Source organism: Lagopus muta, chromosome 6, assembly GCF_023343835.1.
Source record: "Lagopus muta isolate bLagMut1 chromosome 6, bLagMut1 primary, whole genome shotgun sequence".
Classification (NCBI taxonomy): domain Eukaryota; kingdom Metazoa; phylum Chordata; class Aves; order Galliformes; family Phasianidae; genus Lagopus; species Lagopus muta.
In genome coordinates, this window is record NC_064438.1 from 45,327,390 (window position 1) to 45,344,072 (window position 16,683).

General features: G+C 34.0%; 1 protein-coding gene across 2 annotated transcripts in view; it reads left to right on the plus strand.

Moving 5' to 3' along the window:
- PPP4R4 (protein phosphatase 4 regulatory subunit 4) overlaps nt 1–16,683 on the plus strand; it is a 65,200-nt gene that overhangs the window by 40,882 nt on the left and 7,635 nt on the right. The window contains exons 12-24 of one of the 2 annotated variants that reach the window (XM_048947882.1): nt 1,435–1,512; nt 3,300–3,383; nt 4,371–4,553; nt 7,177–7,282; nt 8,059–8,206; nt 10,158–10,302; nt 11,130–11,171; nt 11,263–11,337; nt 13,668–13,743; nt 14,184–14,264; nt 14,551–14,644; nt 15,056–15,126; nt 15,809–15,956. In XM_048947882.1, coding sequence (XP_048803839.1) covers nt 1,435–1,512; nt 3,300–3,383; nt 4,371–4,553; nt 7,177–7,282; nt 8,059–8,206; nt 10,158–10,302; nt 11,130–11,171; nt 11,263–11,337; nt 13,668–13,743; nt 14,184–14,264; nt 14,551–14,644; nt 15,056–15,126; nt 15,809–15,956 — 1,331 coding nt within the window. The remainder of the gene's footprint in view (nt 1–1,434; nt 1,513–3,299; nt 3,384–4,370; nt 4,554–7,176; nt 7,283–8,058; nt 8,207–10,157; nt 10,303–11,129; nt 11,172–11,262; nt 11,338–13,667; nt 13,744–14,183; nt 14,265–14,550; nt 14,645–15,055; nt 15,127–15,808; nt 15,957–16,683) is intronic. The other variant, XM_048947883.1, reaches the window with a different exon arrangement.

Consider the following 16,683-nt stretch of genomic DNA (forward strand, 5'->3'; position numbering starts at 1 on the left):
TAAGTCTAAGTTAAAATTTAATATGAAAATACTTGGAAAACTGTGCAGATCTAAAAGCACATATATTCTTATTATTCCACTCAATTTACATAAGTTCCACTTCATTATTTTCGTAAAAGTTCAAAAAAATCTTTGCATATATATTATTAGCAATACGGTATGAACTGCAGAAATGAATATACACTCTCTTCTGAATGTTCCAATCCATATCACAGGTCATCAAGGTTTTCATTGCGTTTTACAAAGAATCTTAGTAACGAAATCCTCAAACTAGCCTTTTATGCCAGTTTGTAGCTGAAGAAAATTGTAAATTAAGCAGCTCACTGAAAGTATTTAAATCAAGAGTAGAGAAATAAATGAATCATAGAATCACCAAGATTGGAAAAGACCTTCCAAGATGACCCAGTCCAATGGTTCACCTACCACCAATATTTCACCACTAAACCATGCCTCTTAGTGCAACAGCTAAATATTTCTTGAACACCTCTAGGGAGAGTGACTCAACCACCTTCCTGGGCAGCCCATTCTGAGGCCTGAGGCGACCTTATTTCTGTCATCTTAAGAAATCTGGATAGGTTTCCATTTCTCTGTGCTTGTTGATGCCTTCTCTTAATAAATGAAAATCCAAGCTAATTATCAAGATAATACTGTTAGCATATCATTCTACATAACTTTTTATCTGATGTATAACACTTTTAGGGTTCTGTCTGAACATATATAAAATATTCTAACTCATTAAAAAAAACCATGCAAAATTATACTTTAATCTGAATGTACATTTAGTGCCAGTCAGTGTATTTTTAAAACCACAACTAAGCAACTTCATGACAGCCACATGTCAGTAAGTTATGGCATTCATTGATGGCTGGGTATGCTTTTCAATAACTGCCTGTAGCTGTTTCCTTGAAGTTTAATCTTGATTATAGAAGATATTATCTTCAATTGGCTCATATAAACAAGGAAAACCATTAAAAGTCATAAGCTAAGTATGCACTATAGCAAAATCTCATTCCTGAAGTTTTTCTCATATTCACTATAAAACCATTTTTTGCAATTTGGAGATGGACTTGTAGTATTTTTTAGAAGTCAATATGTGATTTAGGAATCAAAAGAAAAACAGAACAAATAATTTAGGAGTGAAAACTTCAAGCAGTTAAATCTTAATTTTTTTCTTCTTAAAGTGTGACATAGCGTTAAGACTAAAACCATATTTATCAGTCAGGTAACAAGTCTGTTTCTTGTTCCATATTGTCTGTATAAGCATATTTTTAGTGTGATCAACAGGGGAGTATATGACTTTAGAGGGTTGATAGTAAAAAATTGTTCTGCTGACAAGTAAGCACATGTAGGGTAATCGCTGTAGTGCCAGGGAACTAAAGTATGGTTTACCTTGTTATCTTATGTCTTTTTTGTTTGTTTCCTTGTATGTTTTAGGTTGCTAAGCTTTTAAATTCTGGTGTGTATACAATTCAAAAAGAACTGGTTACCCTGTTACAGGATGAGTCACTGGAGGTAATACGTTTTCTTTGGAACTTAATTTTGCTTGTTACACTGAAGCGATCGCATCGATGTTTAGGAACTCTGCAGGAAGATGAAACAGTAACTGCTCACAATCACGAACAACTTCTCTGTTTCCTGCTCTTCCTAAGGATGCAAGCGTTTTGTGAATAGAAAGGAGGAAAATAAGGTGTTTGAATTCAGTTAACCCACACTGCATTAATTTGCTTTTCAGAACATTCATTTTAGATGTGTTATTATTTTATTATTTATTACCTTACAGATTATGTGGAAATATTTTCTTTTGATACTGCACTGAAATATTTCTTGTCAACATTCCAGGTTTTTACTTTCTTTTATTTGTGTTTCTCCAGTAGAAGAAGAGATGAAATTGTGTGTGGTTCAAAGATCAACATTTCTAGAAAGGATTTCGGTGCAAAACCTCTGGCCATTCCAGAGACGGTTCAGTTTAGTGAGCCTTGGTTTCAACCTATGTGAAGAATGAATCACTTGATTATATTTAACAGACAGTATAGCAAGAATTGTTTGGATTGGTCTTTTTTTTTTTTTTTTTTTTTTTTTTTGTGACAAAGTTGGACTTTCCTCTGATACCAGTACTTGAGCATTTCATGCTGGTTTTATTTATTTGTTTTTCTATCTGTAGGATCTTTGGATATGGCATGGCAAATTGAATTTTCCTTTGACATGCTGCTTTTTACTTTGGTATTTTCTGTTAGGCATCCTCAAGGGAATTAAGAATGTTTGTAGAATATCTACTTATAGCTTATGAAATTCTGATCTGTTTTAAAAGATTTCTCAACTCCAACACTGGAAAGCTGAGACTCAGAAGCAGCTGGTGGTTTTGAAAAATTTCTAAGTTATGTAAATAGTAAAAATACTCAGTGCTACAGAAATCCAGACTGGTAGCAAGTAATATTTAGTATATACTTTTATAGTCTAATTTCAAACCTAGTTTCTGACCTTTGAAAGTAAGATCATTACTAATTACTATATCACTAATAAAGGCTAAATATTCTGTTCTAATTTATCGATGAATTTATGCTGTGATGCCTGTGCTGTTCTGCAGCACAGCTGGAGAAATCACAGTGCAAACTGTTGCCATTCACAATAAGTCTCCCTCCAACCCTGATAGAGTAGCAGTGTTAAACGCCAGCATGCCAGGCTGGCAGCAAAGTCTTGTGGCTTTTATTTATTTTTTATTTTTTCAATTGGTTGGAAACAGAAATGCTGAGGTACTGACAGGCTGACTCTTGTTCTTACCCCTGCTATCAAAATGGTTCCAAAGAATGTTTATCAATCAGGTGATAGGCACTTTATATATAAAAATATAAATATAAATATATTTTTAAAAATATAAAATTGTCTTAAAGATTTAGCTGGCAAATATCCAAAATACATTTCTTCGTGGCTGTTAAGACTCTTACTTAACCATCTGTGAAAGACAGATCTTTTAGAATGCATGAATGTTCATTTTTAAGTATTGTACTCTGGATGTTTCAGAAATCTCTGAGTGTGGTATTGATGTGAATCAAAGCTATAATTCTATTTTTCTAATATGAAACCTATAATACTTACATTTCTATATTAAAATATCAATTTTAAATCCCTGTCCTCATTAGTACAACTAAGTATAAGTTGCATCTTTTTTTAAAAAAAAATCTTCTGCATTGATGTAAGAGAGCAATAACATAGGAGATGTCAGCAGGGATATTACTGGTGAGAGACATAAATTGGCACAAGTTAATTTATAAACCTCATTCATGCAGCCTTTCTTTAAATAGGTTTTAGATGCTCTGGTAGGTCACCTTCCTGAAATCCTTGAGCTAATGATTAATGGAGGAGAAAACAGTGGATCAGAAAGCAAGGTGGGTATTCTCGTGTTTCATAATTTACTTTCTAAATGTAAATTGAAGGTAGTAGGAAAGTTGTTTCAGGTGTGTGAGGATCATTCTTGATCATTTTCTGCTTTGGAGAAAAACAGAGCTTTTTTTTAAATATTTTTTGCTTGTAAAATTTAATATAATTTTTTTTTTTTGAAAGATTGGATTTAGTGTAATGATGAACAGCATATCTATGCTCTTTTTCCAATTAAACACAGATTAGCTGAAATAGATCAGATTTTGCAACAGAGTCATTAAGTTGAATCAATATTAGCAATATTTAAAGAGAATGGATTCACGTTAAATGAGTGACTGTTAATACCAGTTATTATTTGTTTATTTTGCATATTGATGTGGCATCTACCTACAGTTGCCTTTTCAGACACAGTTGCTGGCAGGAGGTAGCATATTTCCTGAGGTAAAGGTACTGAACTAGGACTTCAGAGATCTGAATTCAGTTCTCAACTTTGCTGATTTAATTTTATTTGGCTCTGGATGATGGTTTATTCAGGAACTCCTAACATGTAAAATGGAATGTAAAATATCATGTCTTGTTTCAAAATGCTGTTTTAAACATACTTCCCAAACATACAGAAAAACTGAAATATTCCAGCAGACCAAGAACTGAATGTATTTTTTTCTTATTTGGACACAAGTTGAAGATGTATTTCTCTTTGTGAGATGAAGGGGCTGGAAGTGAAGGTGTGTTTATTTAAGTGCCAGAACAGATTTTTGAGTAGTTACCAGTAGAATTTACTGTGTGTGAGAGGCTGTGTAATCCTGGTCAGGTTTTATTAAAAGAAGTGAGACCTACTGGAAATGGTCACAGTGTAGCTGATTCTGGCTGAGTAGAGGAAGTAGTTGGCCACTTAAAATCTTTCCTTCCTTACATTGTTGTGCCTTATTTTTAAAGCTTAGTAATGTGCCATGCAGGTAGAAGGTGTAAAATTATGTTTATATTTTTATTTCTAGTTACTGTCTATTCCTGACTTGATTCCTGCATTGACAACAGCAGAACAGAGAGCAGCAACTTCCTTAAAGTGGAGAACTCATGAGAAGTTACTACAAAAATATGCGTGTCTCCCTCAAATCATATCAAGTGATCAGATTTATTACCGTTTTCTTCATAGAATGTTGACAATCATTTTGACAAATGTGAGCCTGCCTCTTTCTGGTTCTTCATTTTTTTAAAGTATTTAGAGCACTTACCACTAGGTATTTTTAGCATTATGTTTAAATTTATCTTAAAGTAATATTTCTCACTGCATATGCGATATCAGACTGTTTTATTTCATATAAAGCTGAAAAAATGCTGAGAACTTCTTTCCCCTTATTTGAGAAGCAAAATTTGTATTGACAAGTTATTGTGTTCCTTTTCCGACACTCTTCTTTCCTTGCTTTGTGCTCATTATCAGTGTGCTTCTAGTAAATTGAAAATCTTTTTCCTAGTTTCACTGATTACTTTGCATCATGTTCCATTCTTAGCGAGAACACTTCAAGTCTAAAAGTGAGCAATCATTTAGAGCTACTGATCTGAAATTGTAGTGAATTGATTCAAGAGTGAAATTGTTCTAAGAGATGTTGTAAGTTATGTTTTCTAACGCCCACAATATAGCAGATGGCTTCCAAACATGGAATAATTTAAGAATCAGATAAATAAACAAGTTAGAAAGAATAAAGAAATGTCTCATAAGTTGGCTAAAATTCCTTTTTCTCACTAATGTTTATGCCTATTTTATTCTAAGATGTATATAGGCTGCTCCAAAAGTAATGCCTCCTATTTATATGCATTGGAACAACAAACAGGTACATAGAGAATAATAACACTTTGATTGAGCAAAGTCTCAGCTACAAAGCACTGTTTTTCCGTATCGTTACCACCATTAGCTGCGCATTATGAGCCGGCATGCCATGCTCATAAATATATGCACCATTGGAGGTGACCCAGTTTTCTACAACTGCTATGGTGGTGTCATTGTTAGGAAAATGTTGTCCATGCAGTCCATCTTTCATCAGCCCAAATGATGAAAATCAGAAGGTGACAAATCCAGACTGTACCTAGGATACTCCAGCCAAGATTGGTCCTCTGCTCCATGGTCTTTAAAATGGTGTGGGGTCTGGAGTTATTATGTTGCGAGAGAAAGACTATCTTTTCTGGTTTGATGCTGGAAGTTCCAGAGTTCCTTCAGCTTAGTCAGTATTGTGATGCAGTGGTCAGAATTGATGGTCCTGAGTTCCAGGAAATCCAGGAGGATCACAGCTTTCCTATACAAAAAGACAGTGCACTTGTCTTGAACTTCTTCTTTGATGGGGAACTCACATCGTCGCTCCATGGAATGCCATATTGACTCCAGCTTGTAGTGGTGACACCAGTTCTTGTCACTGGTAATGATGTGGTCCAGGAAACTGCCACCTGCAGCCTCCTAATGGTTCAGTGGGTCCTGACAAACTTATGATGTTCTTTCTGTTTCTGCATGAGCCTTCACTGGACCCACCTTCAGCAAACTCTGCAATATTCCAATGTTACCACCATCTTTTTCAAGACATTAAAGCTGACATTCAGTTCCATATGCAGTTCCCTGGTTGTAATTCTCTGATTTGCATGGATGAGCTGATTGAGTTGCTCTGCTTGGAGACTGGAACCTCGATGATCCCAAACCCTGAGCATTCTATGGTTCATTTTGTTGTGTGACAGCTGTATACAGCCTTCTAGATGCAGTTTGTGTTTCATGTTACGGCTACCACTGCTGAAACACACCACCCACTATTTTGTTTCTTTCACATCCACTGTTTGGTCTCCATAAATGTTCAGCAAGCATCAATGAATGTCAGTGAGTACCATTCTTTCCATGTGGATGAATTGAATTCTGCACCTTTGCTTTATCCGCACTCCCATGTCAGGTGCTGTTTTGTCACAGTGCCTCTCTGCTGCCATCTGTCTCACGGCAACAAAATGTTATGGAATATTGGTGGGAAGGTTCAACTTCTACCATACCACCACCATCTGCCTCTGGTGCTGTGGTCCAACATCATAAAATAGGAGGCATGACTTTTGGATCAGCCCTTGTATTACTGCAATGCTTAAATGCTTTATATTTATTTTTGTAAAGGTGAGATGGAGATTGAATCAGGATTTCTTATTTAGCAACAGAAGTAGGAGGTGAAAGTTCAAATAAATCAATTATAACTTCACTAAAATCAATGAATAAAGCTTTTATTTCTTTGGTTTTGCCACTGATATTTGAATTAAAACATGTATAGTTAATAACCTGTATTGGCAAAATCTTCACCAATCTGATTTTGCATAACAAACATAACTTGATTGCTAATAGATACCAAATAACTTAAGTTTTTCCATAACAACTCTGTATATTGACAGGCTTCACAGGAATTGTATTTGAGTTGGCTTGTGTTCCTATTCTTCCATTCTCCTTGATAGGCTGCTCTTTTCTAAGCTAAGTCCTAGGCTTTATTCTCAGAGAGAAAGCCTTGTGGGAAGTGAAGATAAAATGGTACAACATAAATTGTACTTGATTGAAACATATGGAAGATTAAAATTTCAGGACCAAATTTCCCAGTAAAAAAATAAGTGCAAATAGTTGCACTTACAAAGGAGTCTGTTATGGCAACTATAAATCTATTCAACTTGATAAGAGTTTGGGTTATAAAAAGTAATAGAAATCTGAAAAGACTGCATTTGTAGTTAAAATTGCACTGAAGAAACATGAAATTTTGAATGCCTGTTAATCTTGACTGTGTTTCCTTTATTTCTCTTAAGAATGTCCTCCCAGTCCAAAAAGCAGCTGCTCGAACTCTGTGTGTTTATTTACGTTATAATCGCAAACAAGAACAGAGGCATGAGGTTATTCAGAAACTGATTGAACGTAAGACAATTTTTCCTTGTTTGCTTAGAGATGCAAGTTAGTATTGGCTGAAGATCAGTTTATGGTTATATGCTTTCAGTGTAATTTCCTGCCATCATTGGTGGGATTGCACTTAGAAGATATTTGGTTGCTCACTCTTTCACCACTGAGAACAAAATTTGGATATGTGAGGAGTATGTTTGGGTGAAAGAACTGGGAAGAGGCAATGTGGGAACTGATATTGTACCAGTGCCCCTCCAACCCTACCTCTTGAATCCAAATCTGTTTGGCAAGGGGTGCTGCAGTGCATAACCGAGTTTCTCTATAGAATTATAATTCTCTGAAGGCTTCAACATAAGAAGTGCTGAATAAAACATCCCAGAAATTAATTTTTGAATAGGTTGGTCAGATGAGTAAGTGGAATTTCTGGCTGATGTAAGTGGAATTTCTGGCCAATGTTATGTGTTTTAAAGACAGATTAGAAGGTTCAGTTATGCTCATTAACAATTTTTAATGTTTGCCGGGTAATTTTAATGTGCGTGACATCATCTGAAAGGCATACCAGGCTTTGTTCAACAAAGAAACCAGCTCATTTGCTAGTTTTCATTTTTCAAGTGATTAAAGGAACAGATTGGATATCTGAAAAAAGTGCTCACTGGCAGAAACGGTTACTGAGTTCAGAGCCTAGGCTTTCATTGAAGAGTGTCATCTTTGAGTCAAATGCTAACCTTTGAAACGTGTTCTAGCTGACAATAAAAATGTTTTACAGATAATATTTGTGGATTGTTATTTTTCAGAACTGGGCCAAGGAAAAAGTTATTGGAACAGACTTCGTTTTTTAGATACTTGTGAATTCATTATGGAACTCTTTTCAAAATCATTCTTCTGTAAATACTTCTTTCTACCTGTGCTTGAGCTTACACACGACCCAGTGGCAAATGTGAGGTACTGTACTAAAAGTATGTGACAATGTACAGGAAAAAAAACCTAAATAATACATTAACAAATATTATGTTTCTTTATGGCTTGTTTTAAATAACTGTGCCTAAATAAGAATGTACAGTGCCTCATGTGTGACTAGTTCTAAAGTTGTGGAGAAACGTATGGGCATGACATTAAACCACAGAAGCAGGTCAGTCTGAGTGTCTGGGGCGCTGATCAAAAGTGCTGAGCTAAAGGAGACAGCACTAAGTAAGAAGAAAAAAATAAACTATTTCATGGGTCTGAGGAAACAAACTTAACTTCATTTTCCATTAATTTCCATCAATTTCAACATACTGATATATAAAGATGAACACACAAGGAATTATTTCAGTGGTCATAGTTTAATAGTGAACATAGGCTTTATCTTATGTGGAAGTTTTCTACTTCATTGTTAAAGTTAATTGAAAAAGAACAGGAAGATATAAGAGGATTTAGTACGTTTTTCATTTTTATGCTGTATTTTTTCTTTAATTTCATAGCGACTTTTTTTTTTTTTTTTTTTTTTTTTTTTTTTTTGTTTGTTTTTTTTTTGTTCCCTAAATAGCCTGAGACCAGGCAGTTCTGAGACCAGAAGGAAAGTTTATTTTGGTGTTCTTTTGTCATGTATTTTGTGTGATTTTGCACTTTTGTTTCTGATGTAATTCATGTTGTCATCCTTAACATGTCTAGATATCTAATAATGATGACCTATGTCAGCATACACGTGTGCATTCAGTAAAGTTCACTAAACTCAATGTTTAAGTAGATCTTGTGTTTGTTATAGCTACCACATCTCAATTCAACGGGGTTGAAAAAAAGTATTGGTTCTTTACATGCAATTTCATGTTCTTGTGTTAAGATAACAGAAAAAAACAAAACAAACAAAAAAATCCCTAATTTTTTGTCATCATAAGTAGCTTATGGCTTTTAAAAGCAGTTCAGCTGAAAGCTCTACTGACACATTATTAATATTTAATGGAAATTTTAATTGACTTATAGTCCTTTACCTGTGTTCTACCATAATTCTTTGTGAAGGTTGAAGTATTTTGAAGGTATAAAAAACAGGAAAAAATTGTATAAGGAAGATCTTTGAATATTGTTAATCACAAAGCTATCCTCCCTGACACAGGACTGCCTCTGAGCACAGACAGTACAATCTGAGAACGGCAGAAATTATCACCGTACTGTCTTTCATTTTTTTACGTTTAATTCTTCTAGATTAAAACAGTTTGCAATGCAGTTGCAGTCAGGTCAAATACAGAGTATTTTGTTTCTCTTAAATGCATGAAATTCTTTTTATTTAATCCACAGTGCCTTTCAATTTTATATTTATAAAAAGCAATACATACATTTTCCATATAACCTGTTTAGAAGCAGTACCTGGGGATTAAGGCGGATCAATTACTTCAGTCCTCATGGAATTTGGTTTGAAAGCACCCACACTTGAGTTACACAGAGGCACTGTAATGACAAATGAAAGTGCACCACCAGGTTGTCAGACCAGAAAGGCTCTTAACTTTGAATTTTGTTCTGGGTTAATTTGTATAAATAATTTTTCTCCCTGCATTTACTGCCTTCTAGAATTGCATCCTCACTCCATATAGCAACTCACAACTTCTACTGGGTATGTAGATCCTTTTGAAAACCTAGAGATCAGCTTATCTTGTGAGGTTTAAAAAAATAGTAAAAAAAAAACCTGTTCAACTACAAATATGTGACTGTGGTCCCAGTCTATGAACAAGTTTTTTGAAAATATTTTAGCATATCTGGGAAGAGTGTGTAAGCAGAAATTGCTTCTGAATAATAAGGCCTAATAATTATATGCCTTGTCTTCAGAGTTTAGGTTTTTAGAGTCAAATGGTAGCATGCAAATCAAAAATAAATTTTTATTAAACTATCTGTATCAAAAGGTGATTTTCTTTTCCTTTGGTAGAATCAAGCTGTGCTATTTGTTGCCAAAAGTTAAATCTACTCTGAAGATTCCCACTGATAAACATTTGCTTCAGCAGTTGGAGTTATGTATACGGAAACTTTTGTGCCAAGAGAAAGACAAAGATGTCCTGACTATTGTAAAAAGAGTAAGCAACATTTTGTATTGGGGTTACTGTTAAAAGGCAAAGATGATCAAAGTTTTCCTTTCTGTCTCTTAATGTAAGAACAGGAGACTAAAGACCTCTAATGACTATTTGTAATTTTGGACAATTAAGAGAAGATGTAATGCGTTCTGTCAAATTTAAGAGAGGTGGTGTTTTCTTGGTTACATACATTGCAGTTATTTTCTAGTGACTTGAATTAAAGATTGTATGTCAATTAAAAAATAGATATGGCTCAAGACAGGACTAGGATGACCTAGTAAAAAATCATCAAGAGCCTTCATGGTAAATGTGTTGAGCTAGTCATTTTATCTTACAAAAATAGAGAAAGCATTTGCAGGACTTTCAAATGTTACAATACCTTTATAAAGTAAAATTCTCACAAAACATTAAGTCATGTTTGTGCTCAGTCTCAAAGAAGCTGTGGAGTAGCTAAAATAAGTAGTTCTCTCATGGGGCCAGTCTGCAGGAGGGAGTGGATGAGCACCTGCCTGCTGTGCCTCCATTATCCTTTCAATCTTACTTTTTAGGCCTCTGCTCCAAGCTCCCCTTCAGTGTATTTTGAGTTACGTTTTGGTGGTCTATTAGTCCTTTAGTGTGAGGCTTAGTGGTGCTCTCAAAATACTCTGACATTTCTTGAAATGAAGCATTTGTAGCACAAATATTGAAGCATAAGCTTCAAATGTTTAGGAAGAAAGGACATGCTTAATTTTGAATACCACTATTCTAAGCTTTCTCATCTCCACAGATCTGAGTTGGAAGTGTGGGTTGCTGTTAAGTAAGGATAAATAATACTTTGATTTTCTTTATAGACAGTGTTAGAATTGGACAGAATGGATATCTCTTTAGATGCTGTAAGTACTTACTAGTTTTAGTATTTACTAACTACTTTTTATTCCCATTTTCACATAGTGATTTTTTATTTTTATTGATTCTATTTTGAAGTTTCAGAAAAGATTTTACGAAAATGATTTATTGGACCAAGAAAAAGAAAGACAAGAACATCTCCTTTTGGAAATGGTATATTTTATCAGTACGATGTCTTTTCTTTATCTTTTTCAGTAGTTTGTAGCTAAATATTACTGAGGCAATAATTTTAAGGTAGGGAAGGCACGTTACAGAGAAACTCGGTAGGTTCACAATCTGTATGTTATTTCATTTTACATTTTAAAATAAGGGTAAGTCCTCCAAAATATCACACAACTTTTTTTTCTTTGCTACTAAAATTTCACTATGTCAATTAGAAAGGTCAATGGGAATTACTTAATAAATATTCAAACATTACGCCTCTGTAGTTCTTTAGTCCCAAGAACTACAATGCACCTTTGAAATCTTCAGGGAGCTTACTGATTTGTCAGGTATGTATGATGTAATAAGTTCAATAACGAATGAAACATGTCAGAATTCATACACAGCCTCTATAAGCAAACTTAAAATCATAATATCTTTTTTCTACAATGATGCTGAAGGGGGTGATGTAGATGTTACAGACTTCCCTGTTAGCCAGAAAAGGGCATCTGCAACCTGACCAGAGGGAGTCTGAGTGTAGGTCTTACAGAAAAAGGCTTAGGATTTGGAAGAGAAGTCTGCAGAATACTTCTCCTGCTTACAAACCTAATTATCATCAGCTATGACTGTAAGCAAAAGAGACAATAGGCACTTCATACATCTTCACGGAACCTGAGCTGGATGGCTTGCCAGAACTGTGGCCCTCCTCTGCAGTCTAGTGTGTGAGAAGCCAAGAAGCTGACAGGCTTAAGAAAAGGCCAGGTTTCATTAGCGCAGTTCTTCTAACTTCTTGCAGAACAGTTTTTCTACAGTGAGCCGGAATAGGTTCAAGACTGTCAAGAAATTGTTGGTGTTTCCTCAGCAGAGTTGTCACAAAGCCTGCATTTGTGGCCTGCTTTGATATCAAGAGGTGCTATAGGCTCTCTTCTGCAATGCTAGTTTTCTTAATTTGTGATACGTGTCTCACATGCGTCCTGCCTCCTTGCATTCAAGGTTCAAACTTTTGTTCCCAGGATACATACTCATCTGTACACACGTTCAAATCTTGATCTTAGCTTTAGCACTTTTGAGGAAGATACAATTACTGTTTCTTATACTGGAAGCATTTGGAGGGCTGTGGCAAAGTAGTTTCCAGTGAGCTTTGCGCTTTAGTCTTTGATAACATTATTTTTTTTACCCTATTTCTACAGCTAGACTGCAGAAGAGTGCCTGTGTTTCTGTCATGTGTGAGATAGATATGGGCGTACCTTCTGTATCACAGAGATCTTACTTGCCATATTCTGAGAGGCATACTTTTGAAGAATCGGTGGCGTACACAGAGAACTGTGGCATGTCACGGTCCTGAATAGAAGAGAAGCCACAGATTTTAATAGTGCTTAATAAGATTATTAATAAGTTTCCTTAATTTTAAAGTGACTTAGTAAATTCTGTATTCCAGCAACCTTGACCTAAATTACTTACCCATTTTTGTGTGTGGAGATTTACTTAACTTTTTTTAATCACTTAGATGGTAATTAAAGTGAAAAAAAGAGAATGTCGTTAGAATAATTTTGGTTCACTTTGCATTTTTGTTCTGAATGTAGTAAAGAAGATAAGTTAATATTGTAACTTTTTGAGATTAGATTGAAACTCATTGACCAAGAATCCTGAGACAAGTATTGGCTTGAAAATGTGTGTAGAGTTGTATTGATGCCATATCCTGTATGTGGACGTGCTTTTGGGAGGTATGCTAAGGCTAGGTAATATTGCAGAAAAACAAATATATTCCATAAAATGAAGTATTCCAATACTTAGTTTTGTTTTACATAAAGACATATCAACTTTGGATGTTTCTTTTAGACCTTCAAAAAGTATGTGATGCACTTCACAGCTTGAGAAAAATATTGATATTTGAATTAATAATATATTCAATTACAGTTGGACTAGTATCTCTGTATACTTTAGTCACATCTAGTATTTTGTGCATGTTTGACTATCAAAGAAAAGTTTTGAATGGGAACTTTATCTCTGAGGCTCCTTTGCAATTAAAATCAACATTTTCGGTGTGATTTATATAGTAATTGTACCCTGATTTCACTCTGTACTATTTAATTTGTTCTCTGGACATTCATTAGGCTCTGCAGTAAAGAGCCTTTATGTAGGAAAGAACAGAAATTAACTGGGTTTTTTTTTTTTTGTTTTTTTTTTTTTAAATTTTTTTTTTTTTTAATGAGATGGAAGCATGCCCTTTTTTGAAAACTTCCAGCCTAGTTGTAAAACAATTATTATTAATAATAGTGGTAGTAGTACTACCATTATTATTGTTGGATGAGTAATACTAAAGTAAGTTATTCATTTCTTAGGAACAATTAGAAAAAGAGAAGCAGCAAAACGAAGGAAGATCTGCAAATATTAATGACAAAATATTTGAAAAGAAGCGTAAGTTTATTAGTGTGCATGTTGTTTGTACGTATTTTACTCTTACATAGGTAGGAGAAAAGGAGGCAGAGAGGAGATGATATTTATGTTAATACCAGAACTTTAGAAAAACTAAAGTTTTTTCTACATTCTTTTAAAGATATTTGTGAAAATTTATGAAAATGGGCCTAGTTGTGCTAGAAGGGAAAGCTTTTGAGTTTATTAATGAAACATCTGACAGCTTTCATTTCTCTGATATCTTTCATTTTAGGATGTAATTTAAAAGCTTGTCAGTGATATTAGTAGAACTGGATTAAACATTATTTCTGCACACTGCTGTACTTGTAATATGCTGTGGATCTTTTTTTGTATTTCAAGTATAGCTATTTAACACAGAGGAGTATTAATAGTAGGCTTTTTATTTATTTATTTATTTATTTATTTATTTATTTATTTATTAGGAAGAGATAATAAAACATCATCAATGTTGGCAAAAAGTATGACTCTTTCTTCTTCTGGGAGCTCTTCTGGTACCTCAACAGGTGAGGATTCTTTAAAAATCCTCCTAGAAAGGGGTTAAAACCCAACTGTCATTTTTGTGGGTCAGGAAAATAATTCATTCTTAGAATGGAATGGATTTACTGCCTTTTAGTTTTATTTTATTCTTTGGTCTGTAATAGGCAACATAATGCATACTTACTGTTATTAAGGTATTGAATCAGTTTCTTCAGCTAACATAGGTTGACAGAGTATGTTATTAAAAGGTGTTATTTACTGAGTAAATGCAATGATTTCTACACTAAAATTGTTTATTACTTATAATTTTAGGCAAAGAAGACAAAAAATCCAAGCTGGTTCGAAGCCAGTCTTTCAGTACTCAAGCACTGCATCCAAAATACAGCAACATAGACAAGTGTTCTAAGTATCTTTTTTATATTAATTGCTTAACTGATAGGAAGCTGTTAAGAAATACATGCATCTGAATCTCTAGAATTCAGTGTGTTCTGCTCACTGTATTGTGACCTAAATTTTCAGCTCTCTGTTTAATTGGGTAAAGTATACAATTTTGAATTGAGGGAGAAAAAAGCATCCTATGGCATACTACAAATTCTTCAGAATTCCTTTTAAGTTAATGTATACCATATCATATATGAATTTGTTTTCAATATTAATTTTTTGATCTAAATTGTTTAGGAAATGTCAACATAACTTTCTCATTTAATTTTTTACAGGTAAACTTAGAAATAAATTCAAATATTATCAAACAGCAGGATGGAAAATTATAATATCAAGAAGAGTAATTACGAATTTTCTTTTGTTTGTTTTTTTTAAGTAAAAGCTCTGCTACAGGATATACATCTTCACTATCAGGAATGGGGAAGGGTTGTATGTTATCCTTTAGTGGTAAGTAGGTTATTGTTTTATATATACGTTCATTTTTTGTGAGGTTGTTGAGTATGTGGGTACCATCAAACAGAAATTATATTCCTAAACAACATAAAACAATGGGTACCCACATGAATGAGCAGTTAAGTTTTAGTGTAGTTGGTCTATTTTTTTTAATTTATTTTTCATCACTTCCTATTATTTAAAGTTATAGTTAGAAAGAATAAAATTAAACATGAAGTTGGCATTTCTTGATTGGCATTTTAGTTAAAGTAAGAAAGCTGATTTTGCAATTTGTCTCTGCTTGTCTTACGTGAAAAAAAGACATATCATGTACAACCTCTAATGAATTAATTGAGAGAGACCACTGTCAATGCCTTTAAGCTCTCTCTGCTTTTGAAGAGTTTGGATGATAAGTTTAGATTAGAGATGAGAATGAGATTAATTGTTTTCAGGAGGAACTTTTTTCCATTCACTACCAGTAGACATTAGACAATTAACTGATTTTTCATGAAATTACTTAAGAAGTGAAGTGGAAACTATTCATGTACAGCAAGTTAATCTTTTGGATTATTCCTATAGGAAATATCCCAGTGTTGCTATAGTAAAAACAGCTAATTCTGCTCATTCTCTGGTTGTTATTTTTTTGTTTGTTTGTTTTCAGACAAAATCCTTTGTCTAAACTTCAACTCTATTTCAGATGATTCATTTCGGACTCGTTCCACTGGTAACAGTGGGAATGCTACCTTTTCTTCCAGTTCCTCACTCATAGCTTCTCGCAACTCATTTAACTCAGCTGACCAAAAGAGCAATGGAAATAAAGAGAGCCAGTCCCGAAAGATGAGCATGTAAGTGGTAGACAAGAGGTCCAATTAAACTTATGGGTAACAACTTCCATGGGGACTCTGAAGAGCGCTGTAAAATAAAGCCTATATTTATGATTTTTTTTAAACAAGGTTTTCAAATGCAAAAATAACGGGATAGAAATGTGATGCATGCAATTAGAAGTACTTTTAAGATTGCTTTACCTTCCCTTTTTAATTAGTATTACCCGTCATTTGCTTTGCACGTGCCCACTTTCAGCTGGTAAATTATGGGGCAGGTGAAAAGGGACAAAGTGAAGGATAATGTATTGGTTTGTAATAATTACAGTCACTGTGATTTAGCTGCTTGTAGTTGGAGAAATAGAATGCATGTATTTAATTTTTCCTTTTCCTTCTTTTTGTCCGTTTATATGTGTTTATGTATTACTATCTAAGCGTTAAATGATGAATTTTTAAGAATTATAATGAACTGGTAATGCTAGTTGTTACTAAGGGTACCATTTTTGCCTTATGTTAACCATTTAGATTTAAAAAAAACAAAACGTATCTTAGGCATCTCTCTCAGGATGGTTATCTGTAAACATCAGCCTAAACAGTTCAACATTTTGCAAGATTAAAATGAAAAGTAAATTTGTTTGCTCCTGTAATAGAAGTGCAACAATTTTCTTAGAAAATCTCTGGGTACTTACTCAATCAAATCTCTGTAGAATGTAGTAGCTAGCTTTTTTTCAGATTCCTTTTTCAAAATAGC